Source organism: Arachis ipaensis, chromosome B01, assembly GCF_000816755.2.
Source record: "Arachis ipaensis cultivar K30076 chromosome B01, Araip1.1, whole genome shotgun sequence".
Lineage (NCBI taxonomy): Eukaryota > Viridiplantae > Streptophyta > Magnoliopsida > Fabales > Fabaceae > Arachis > Arachis ipaensis.
This window is the reverse complement of record NC_029785.2, coordinates 12,905,589-12,916,479: the sequence shown is the minus strand read 5'-3', so window position 1 is coordinate 12,916,479 and position 10,891 is coordinate 12,905,589. Positions and strand designations below refer to the sequence as shown.

Below are 10,891 nucleotides of genomic sequence, written 5' to 3'. Positions count from 1 at the left end.
TTATTACCAAACTACCCCTCATTAAAAAAATTATAAAATAAAATAAATATAATTATAAAATAAAATAAATAAAAAAGAAAGAAAGTAAAGAGTTTCGGGAACGCGAAGGGTTTCACGTACGGACGCCGCCGCTCTTCGCTGCCGCCGCCACCGCTGCTCCTCGCCGGTTTCTGGTTTCTGGTTTCTTGTGGTTTCTGGTTTCTGATTTCTTGTGGTTTCTTGTGGTTTCTGGTTTCTTGTTGTTCTGATGATGATGATGATGATGATGATGACCATGATGATAATGGTGGTGGTGGTGGTGGTGGGTTCTTGTTCATCCTGTACTTCTTTTTTAAAATTTTTTAATTTATGTTGTTGTTAATTTTGGATCTGAAATTATAGTTAATGATTGATGAATTGTTTAATTTGAAATTTTTGTTGATTTGATTTTGATTGTTGCTGTTGGTGTTGGTGGATTGTTGGTGGTTATGGTGTAGCAATGGTGATGATGATGATAATGAAGAGGGTTGATGATAATACAGAGGGTAGTGGTGAAGGGGGAAAAATTTTTTAATTTTTGTATAAGGGTAAAATTGTCCGAAAAATTTTATTTATGGACAAAAGGACGATTTTATAACGTTTTGTAACGTTGGGGATGATTTTAATAACAAAAAAAGGTTGGGGACGATTTTGATTTTCACCCCAGACCTTAGGGACGATTTCAGTACTTAACCTTTATCTTAATGATATTGATTCATCACCATCCAAAAGACCAAAACATTAGTCTTCTGTGTACTTCCAAAAGAAAAATACTAGGAAACTTCAAATAGTTATTGTTATTATTGCTGCTGCTGCTGCTTGGTGCCACAGCCAAAGCAGAAGAATGTTGACCGTTGTGCCCAAACAGAGGTTCACAACCAAAACCGCCACAAAAACCCGATGTTGCAAAAAATACTAATTCCAATATATTTGATCAAATGCAAAAGCACCATAGCAGTGGATTCTATACCTATATTGCTTTCATTGAATTAAACATGATATTATATAAGACGACCAAATTTTGATATCTAACTTAAGACTTTTTGCTTCTAAAAATCTCAAATGTGATATTTTATGCAATTGAAAATTAGTGGAATATACATTTTATGCCCCTTAAAGAATCTATTTGTAATGAGATGAATTTCCCAAAAAAAATACTAGGGAAGGATGTATGATACTTAGAGCACCTACAATGGTGAGTTCCTCTTTCACTTTTTTCTGACACATAGGAACTCTAACCATTGGAGGAGAGAAGAAATGAGTTCCCGCACGGGTCTCAAGGTGAGGGAGTCCCTCTAAACAGGGACTCAAGTTAACCAATAATAACTTGCCATTTGGCAAGTTATTTTAAAAAAATAATAATATAAAATCTGAAATAATTAAATAATTATATTAAATAATGAAATAATAATTAAATTAGTAATAATTATAATAAAAATTATATTAAATAATTATATTTTTATTTAATTAATAATTTATATTAATTATTTAAAAAATAATTAATTAGATTAAATAATTAAATTTTTATTTAATTAATGATTTATATTAATTATTTATATCATAATTAATATTGAATATTATTTATATTATTATATTAAATTATAATTAATTAAATTTACTTACATTAAAAAATAAATTTAATTTTTACACCTTACAAAATAATTCTTAGTTGAGTTAGTTATTTTTATTTTTAAAATTTAAAATGCTAACGACATTATTAAAATTAGCAATTGTAAACACAAAACTATAAATTACTGTAATCCCGAATTATATATTGTGTATTATTATTATATATGAATTTATTTAATATTAATATCTTTTAATAGTGAATTATTTTTAAATTTATAAATTTAAATAATATTATTAAAAAATTAATTACATTAATTTTAAGTATTTTAATTAATTAATTAAGTGAGACCACAACAGAGATTAAAGTTAGTTCCTCTTAATGGAGAAGAGAGAGATGCTTTGAGTTCCTATTTACCGTTTATGACGCAAAAGCTGATGTGGAGTTACTTTTTATGACAGGTGGGCCATAAATAGGGACTGAGATGAGTTCCCTGGAGATGGTCTTACAACACATTCTCAGAAGAGAGAGGAGGGTCAAGCATCCCTCCAAGACCCACACCCATAAATTCTGCAGCGAATTCCTCATCATTTTTTCCCAGCATATCCTTTAAGCTACATTCAATATGCTTTCCTTTGAGTACAAAGTATCTTGGCTTTATCTTCTTTTCTAATGAATAGCTAAAATACCGAGGGTAATCAACAACTTCTCGTACCGGCCTCTCCATCGACTTCACTAAGAATTCTATTTTTGGCCTAAGAACCTCCTCTATACTGTACCCGAAGAGCGGAGAAAACGTGCGCACCATAAACCCAATCTCTTTCTCCGAAAGTCCTAACTTCATCAGGTACATCAGCCTGCAGAACATCACAGATGAACTTATGAAAATATAGAGAATGTGGGAGGTATATAATTATGATACTATAGAACAACATTAAACAATGAGAGCAACAACTAATTTTTTTTCAACTAGGTAGGATCAACTATATGCGGATCATAAAATGGAACAACAATCGACAAAAGACTAAATTGATGAGGACAATACCGATGTAGTATGGTTTTATCAGTGTCCGTTACAAGTAATTCCGGATACTTTCTAATTACCCCAGGAAGATATGCTTCCGAAACGCCAACCCCAGAAAGGAATTCAATCTTCTTCTTAAGAGTTTTATTGATGCTGGCAGCGAAAATTTCTGGGCAGCGAGAAAGAATTCTCCCAACAATTTCTCTATCCAAGCCCATATTTTCAAAGAACAGAACAACCTGCAAACAACATGGAACACAAGCTTCTTAACTGGAAAAAAAATGAAGCATTTTGAATCAGTAAGAAACAAAACTAAAGAACAGTGACATGCATATAGCATGCGTGACTGTAGAAAAAAGAGAAATACCTGTAGAAAATCTCTGGGCTTCTGCAATAGTAGCTGCGGGCTTCTAGCAATAACCCTATCTAACTTATTTCCCTTAACTCCAAGATCAGCCAACTGATCCAGCATCGACTTCAGCTTGCCAGTTGAACAACCCAACAGGTATGGTTGGCCTCTGATTGAAGAGTCAATACATATCTTTCTAACCTTTAGTGAAGCATTCTTTTTGTTACTAGTCTAGTATTTCAACAAATAACTTTTCTAGTCATTCTAATCAAATATATCCACCTCAAGTACCTACTAACTCATCCATAAAACAAGTATCACCAGCATCCATGGATACAAGCACATAGGCATTCAACAAATTCAATTCATAGTAAGGCATGAAAAGGATCAAGCACCAGCCAAAATCATGTGGATATGACATACTGCTAAAAAACTCCACACAATCTGATATAATTATGAAGATCCTAAAGAAACAACTACACAAAATTAAATCTGGTAAGTACTAATTAATTTTATAATTAGTTTTTGAAAAAGTTCTTACCATATTTACTTGAATTAATCATACCACCAGCAACTTGTAAAATCCTAAAAGGTCAGATATTAGTTAACTTGATGCCTAAAACTTTCACCTAAAACACTCCAATAGCACATCATACTAGAGTGTATGCCAACTAGGAATTTTGACAGCATTGACATGGTTGTGATTTATGATGCTAAGAAAGGATATTTAACTTGTAAAGTACAATGCAACGGGTTTATTTCAGTTTGGTATCTTACTCAATTTAAATTTTTTTGTCTCGCTATAGACTATAGAGTATGTTTAGGGAAACGCCACTTCAAACTAAAGTCCTATTTGATTTGAGTAATATTAGCTCAACTTACAAAAAGATAAAGTCACAATGCATATAATATCAATAGGCAGAGAAGCATTGGCGTTACAAAATGATACCTTCTCAGAAAGAAAAAATCCATGAACCTCCTCATAGTTCTCTTGAATGCTTGTAGATAGAACCCAAGGATATCTGATCAACAACTTGATATAATCTTTATCCACCACATGAATCTGTAAAAGCATATATTATAGCAATTAAAACTTGGTGGAAAGTAGTCATGGTGCCAAAAGAGGATGGAAGGAAAGGAATAGACTCGAGAAAGAACGAATAAACAACATGGATGGGAGGATACCTGTTTCAAGGCGAGGAGTCTAGCTTTAAGGAGTTGAATATTCCAGAACAGAATAGGCGGAAAAGAGAGTATTATGGTTGTGATATGAACTCTGGGGACTCCAATATTGTGGAGAAAATCGATGATAGGAACGATGTGGTTATCAAGTGAGAGTGAAAGTAAACGAGGAAAGGAATCAATCAAATGGCGGAAGGCAGTGTCTTTGTCAGAGAGCAAGACATTTAAGCCTCCACGCCTGGCTTCAAGCTTCTCAAAGAAGGAGAGAGTATGCTGTAGATCATCGTCGATTGGAATGGACAGGTGGAGCATCATGCGACGAATGTTGTTGATGAGGAGGTGATCAGCTTGATGAGAAAAGAAGAGATCCTTGATGGATGCAACCTTGTGCATGAGGGATGGGAGGTTCTGAGAGGAGAGATATCTAGCAAGAGTGATAGATGAAGAAAGAGTGAAGCCGAGACTCTCAAAGTAAGGGAGTTTTCCATTGTCACCTTTGAGGGAGGCAATGTGAAGAAGCTTTTCCTTGAAGCCCAAGGAGGCCGAATCAGAATTCCACATGGAGTGTTGGTCCAAATCTCTGACACTCTCCACCAACATGTTGGAGTAAGAGGGTGACTTGGATGCGATGGATAAGGACTCCTCCTCTGACACCCCTAATCCTTGAAGGAAAGTTGACACGGCTATACCTGCTTCCTTAAGTTCCCACTCAGAGGCAGAACCACAACAACAACAAATGCTGCTGCCTCGTCTTGACCCTGGTCGTCTTCTCCTTTCTAATCGAAAGTGAAAAGTAGGTGTACGTCTACATGCATTGCTCGACAGCAGAAGAAAATGATGAGGCAGGTGAAGCTCAGGCAAGAGAAAGGAGGCTGTGTGAATATGGGGAGGCCACAACTGAGACAACATGCTCACATCAATTTCAAGTTCATCAAAGCAGCATCTCTAGTCTGCACGGCAACTTGCAGGTCCAAAGAAAAATGAGGCACACCACAGACGTCTCTGATAATTGCAATTCAGGAGGAGGAAATCATGATTTAAGGACCTATGACTTTCTCTAGTAATATTGTCATTTGTCATAGTCACAAGTCTAAGTAAATTTAGTCGAATATAAGCATTCTAAATCAACAATTTCACCACAAAGCACATAGTAAATTAAAATAGTAGTACAGGTTACAACAAATGCATTCAAATCCTTAACTTAACTCTAATCATCCACAATTAAAATTCTTAATTTAACAGCCAAAATCATCAACAATATCAAGTTACTAACAACAAACTTGGTAACAACCATAAACAATTCAAACAGACTAACAGGGTAACTCAATTGTGAGAACTGAAAAAGATGTGATGGAGAAGGAGAGTGGAGACGTACACGAAGCAGCGACGGGCCAAGAGCAGAGCTGTAGAGTGATGTCACGAAGTGCTGCTCAAAATCGGCGAATGAAGGGGCAGAAGCAGCAAAGCAAGAAGTTGAGATCCATAAATCCCAATTTCATGTACCTTGGAAGAAGATGGGAGAGTGAAGAAGATGAGGAATTCATCGAACCGCTTTATTTATTGGTTCACTGGTTCAATCAGTTCAACCCTGGTTCAACCGAAAAAACCGTTTTATAATAAACACTTGATTCTATAAAAATTCAATGAATAAAGCAACTAGTTCTAAACACTCTTCTACTGCATTTTGTTACTTCAAAAGGGGATCATAAACAACTAGTTCTATGAATAAACAAACTACAATGATATGCAATGCCAAAAATAGGCCAATGATGAAATAATAAAGGGTTTCTCTCTTCAATTCTATGTTCAAGCTTGTAGCAGACCAGAATCAACAGAGTAATACCGTTAAAATAGTCCTCCTTCTTAATTCTTATATACCTCAGAATTTCCTACAAATTGAACACAACACAAAGCCTTAAAATAAAAACAAAACAGCACTCAGAAGTCAATCACCTCTTCCAAACACAGCCTTAAAACAAAACAAAACAACATTTAGAGTATGAGCATTGATCACAAAAAATTGATTTCTGAAATGAAACAAAACAAAAACAGCAGAACAACATTCAGAGTTTGAACATTGATCACAAAAAATTGATTTCTAAAACAAAACAAACACAGTAAAACCAGCAGAACAGCATTCAGAGTTTGAGCATTGATCACCAAAAAATTGATTTCTGAAACAAAACAAACAATCAAGAAAACAATGAAAACACATTTTTTTCCTTCAGAAGAAGAAAACAATGAAAACATGAAGCATATAATAAATCAATGATCACCAATATCCAGCAATAATCTCAAAGACAACAATAAATAGTTAAATACACAACAACAATTTAGCAAATAAACAAGAACAAGACCTAAATAGAAAATCCAACAAATTAAATCCTAGCAACCTAACAATTTAGCAAATTAAAACAACAGCAGCCCAACAATTTAGCAAATTATCAACTTAACAAGTTCAAGAACAGAAAATCACAACAAAAACAAAAAAAAAAATAAAAATAACAGAAGAACAACTGAACAACAACATAAGAACAATTAGCAAATTAACAAGTTCACAATAACAGTTAAAATTTACTAGAAGAACACTAATGCAAGTGGAATCATCATGCTAATAGTTTTCTGCAAAGATGCTATTTGTGCAGCTAAAATTTCCTAATTACTAAGATCCAATTATTCTAATTTCACATGCAATCAACTTACAAAGTTTCTAAAAGCTAGAAATTATAAAACCAACCATAAATATGGTTAAAGCATTTCATCAAACATGTTGAGTGCCGTAAAATTAAAACGAAATAAGAGAATTCAAAATTTAACATCAATGTGATAGAGAAGAGAACATAACTATTGTATACTTTAATTCAGTCTGAAAAAAAATCCAAACCACTACCAAATCAAATAGTTACTTATTGTAATAGAAATCAGAAGTTGCAGAGTTTGAAGCAGAGTATTGGTGTTGTGTGAGTGTATTGTCTGGTGGCGAGTTTAGGGAACTCACGACGGCGACAAAAGAGAGCAGTTCAACGGCTAGGTGGAGTGCGCGGGTTGGTCACAGAGTTTGAAGCAGAGCAACGTGGCTTCCAGACGAACGCGAATGCGATCCCGAACGGTGAACGGCGAGTGAACGCGAACGGTGAACGCCGAGCGAACGTGAACGGCGAAGAACGCGAACGAAGACGACGGCTGAACAAAGACGCGAACGTGAACGGTAAACAAATGGCGGCGGAAGCGCGGTTGAGCAGACAAAGACGACGGACGCCGAGCTGGAGGAAGCAGCTGCGATCGGTTACAGCGAACAGGGGTTGAAGACTTGGAGCACGAGGGAAGCTAGATAGACGGACGGACGGCGAACTTTGAGTGCGACGGACGGCGGCAGTATGCCACTCCTTGCAGCGGTGGCGTAGGCTTACAGTGCTATGGTTTTTGGGCTGAGTTATGAAAGAAAGGAAGGGAGAAAGGGAGAAAGAAATGAAGGAGCTTCCGTTTATGTGTAAACCGGCGGGTCCGGGTTCGACCGTCCGGTTTTCAACCGATTCAACGGTTTTCACCAATTTTTTATTAACAGTTTTACATACCTAACCAAACCGTTAATGTTGTCAGTTCGCTGTTGGACCGATTTGACCGACGATCCAATCCGATTTTCAAAATCATGTGAGGAATTGATTACACTAACCGGATTTTTTTTTCTTTTTGTCATTGGGTCTGACCGAAACAGCCCAATTTTCTTGAATTGGTCCAAACTGACCGGAGCGAAAATGAGAATCCATTTCCTTTTTTTATTTTTCTATATGTTAGACCAATATTTTTGTTAACCCCAAAAAAAAAAAAAAAAGAGAAGATAATAATTTTCTTGAATACATTCTTATTATAAATTATTTAATGTTTAACGGTAAATGGTAACAAATTTCCATGATGAGATTAACATATCATCAGATTTTAAAAATAAAATATTGTGAAATAAATTTTCGAAAAATACCTCAAATATTTTATTTATAATTATTAATTATAGAACTATTTTGTTAAAAAAACATTTTAAAAGATAATATTTAAATTAAGTAAATTAGTAAAAATAATAGAGTATATAATTTTTCTTCGATTGTCACATTAAAAATAGTAGTTGCTTTTGTATTTATTAGTATTATTATTATCATCATATATAAAAACAAATTTTACACTTTATATAATAACAATTTTAATACTTTAATCTAATAATTATATTAATATCTTAAAAAATAAAAAAGACAACATAATCGACATGATCATGTTATCAGGGGTGGGCGGGTATGATAGGAACGTAGGGTAAAGTTTGGAGCCAACTCTAATCTTATCCGTGGATTGAGAATATCCCAACCCTAACCTATCCGTTCTTAATCCGTGGATATTCGACCCTACCAGTGGATTATAAAAAAGATGCAATATTATTATATAACTTGATAATTTAAAATAGAACTGACTTTTATGTAAAAAAATATATATTAAATTATTAATTAATAATTTTTTTTATTGACTAAGAATCTTTTACATTTAGTAAAAAGTCTTTGCTTCAATATCTCTTTCGAAACATGTTTTTATACCTTCCGTGCGTGTCAGAGAAACAATGTTTTCTGGTACTTATTGTGATCAACTTCTTGTATGTTCTCATTCAATATATACTTCGATGAAATGTTTCCTTTTAATCTTCTGACTGGTCTGAAATTTGTTATACATGCCCAATCTGTAAATCTCAAACATATTTTTAAGGCTCAAATTAAAGTCTGTAATTAATATTGTTTATAAATTGATGGGTCACTGTTGAGTTTTTTTTTTTTTTTTAAGTTAAAACGATGCATTGCGATCAGTTTACTTTATATAGGTGCTACACATTTTTCCTCTTGAGATATAAAAAGATCAACCATATTTTTTAGTTATAATTGGTTAAAACTTTGTTTAACTTCCCTTTACTAATCTGGTTGCAGCTGTTTTGAAAAATGAAGTTGCCTGGTTTGATGATACTAGCAACACAAGTTCTATGCTTTCATCATGTTTAGTTACCTAAATTCTTGTAACTGCTATGAGTTTGCAGTCTAAGCCATCTACGTAGAGTTTTTGATAGTGTCATTGAGAATATGCATTTGCATTGAGAATATGGTGTAATTGTGTCTGTAATGGGCTTTATAGACAATAGAATGAATTCTTTCAATTTTTTTTAATAAGTAATGGAGTAAAGTATGATCTTTTACTATTAGTTTTATAAGTGAGATTTACAGAAAATATGAAAAAGAAAATATTGAAGAGTTAAAAATAACACTTTACTCCCTTAAAGCATAAATTCACCTGCAGTCGACTTCATATGAAGTTGTTTTTGGATTGCTGACACGTATTATCATTTGGTTTGAAAAAGATTGGTTTATTTTATACAAATAGTTTAATTAAAAAAATCAATTTAAATTAGACCAAATAGTTACTTTTACTCTCTTCTTCTTTTTCATTTTGTTCTTAAAATTCGTTCTCTTCTAATTTTTTAGAACTGATATCAAACTTTCAAGTGTGTATGTTCGTCTTATTTATATTTCTTAATCAAATTTATTATTTCAAATGTATTTTTTAATTAATGTTTTTATTCTGACGTTCGACAGTTTGTTAAACGCTGAAGAGACATACACGTTTAAAATGAATAGCCTACTCTAGATATTCCACAGTGTATGGAGGTGGGATGAATCAGAGAGAAGTGAATCGCGCAGGGTGTGGTTAGAGTGTTTTGGGGTGCCGCTACATGCTTGGTCAGTAGATACGTTCAAGAGGTTAGGAGGTCTATGGGGGGAGGTGATTGGGTGCGATAAAGTGACGGAATCGTGCTCCTCGTTCAGTGTAGGCCGTGTTCTTATTGATACCTGTGCTATGGATGTGATCAATGAATGAGTTCATATCACTATAGGTACCAGTGGATTTGACGTATTAGTAAAAGAGGAGGGACGAGAAGTTTATAGTTTGCAATGTAATGTGGATAATGTGACAGATGGTATTGCTATACGGAATCACTTGAAGAATCAAACTACAAAGGTATGTGACGGTGAAGCTACAACGTCTACAGGGCCAACAAAGTTGGTAGACTATGGTGATCAGGCAGCGATAATTGCTACATAAGTGCGACGGGAGGTGGTTGAAGATGATGGTAGATTCGTAAATTCAGACTCGATTTTGAACGAGTGGAGTTATGACAATTCAAGCCGCTATCAACAGAAACTGATAACGTATCACCCAATTGATGATGGTAATAATAATTACTTGGCAGATTTGGCGAGATATGATTACAGCAACGAAGTGGATTCAGAGACTACCATTCCTTGGAGCTATAATGGTAACCATAATGGGATGGGAAAGGTGCTAAAATGTGATATATATAATAAGGCGGGTTGGGCCAGCAATGCTAACAACTATAGTAGGTGTGCTATGGGCCAAGAGGGCCTTCGAACTGGTTCTAAGGTGAAGGAGCGCGCTGTTGAGGTCTTTCCTGGGTTGGATCTGCGTGTGCTGGGTCGAGTCAGCGGACAATATAGGGAAGGAACCGGGTCTGGCAATGACTCGCGGCTGCCAGGGATTCCTTGCGCATTGGGGGGCGATGGCGCTACGGCTTGCGAGGTCCTCTGCGTTGGAGGCAGCCAACACGATCAACTGAATAGTGATGACTCGCATCAGGGGCTCTGCTTGGTGGATGCTGTCTCGACGCGGGGAGTACGTGCAGCCCATGGAGAAGCTCGACCTGCGCATGCCG

The 10,891-nt window shown here is 35.0% G+C and overlaps 1 protein-coding gene across 5 annotated transcripts; it reads right to left on the bottom strand.

Annotated features, from left to right (window-relative positions):
• Positions 1,046-7,476, bottom strand: LOC107625311 (transcription termination factor MTERF6, chloroplastic/mitochondrial). 5 transcript variants are annotated; one of them, XM_021117599.1, is made up of 8 exons: positions 7,139-7,476; positions 5,516-5,728; positions 4,144-5,142; positions 3,908-4,021; positions 2,977-3,159; positions 2,631-2,848; positions 2,094-2,442; positions 1,046-1,199 (listed from the first exon to the last, which is right to left on the bottom strand). In XM_021117599.1, the coding sequence occupies exons 3-8, from the start codon at positions 5,047-5,049 to the stop codon at positions 1,197-1,199; spliced, it is 1,773 nt and encodes a 590-aa protein (XP_020973258.1). In that variant the 5' UTR covers positions 5,050-5,142; positions 5,516-5,728; positions 7,139-7,476; the 3' UTR covers positions 1,046-1,196. The 5 variants fall into 5 exon arrangements, with proteins under 5 accessions (XP_020973258.1, XP_020973261.1, XP_020973255.1 ...); XM_021117602.1 differs by lacking the exon at positions 1,046-1,199 and adding an exon at positions 5,984-6,029 and having other exon boundaries at positions 1,944-2,442; positions 7,139-7,254; XM_021117596.1 differs by lacking the exon at positions 1,046-1,199 and having other exon boundaries at positions 1,944-2,442.

What these genes read in the sequence shown, in the direction of transcription:
- LOC107625311 (XM_021117599.1), bottom strand. Translation starts at nt 5,049, where the DNA reads ATGTTGTCTCAGTTGTGGCCTCCCCATATTCACACAGCCTCCTTTCTC. An exon ending in GATTTTTTCTTTCTGAGAAG is followed by an intron (nt 3,160 to 3,907) that starts GTATCATTTTGT and finishes GCTTCACTAAAG; the next exon opens with GTTAGAAAGATATGTATTGA. An exon ending in AGCCCAGAGATTTTCTACAG is followed by an intron (nt 2,849 to 2,976) that starts GTATTTCTCTTT and finishes TGTTGTTTGCAG; the next exon opens with GTTGTTCTGTTCTTTGAAAA.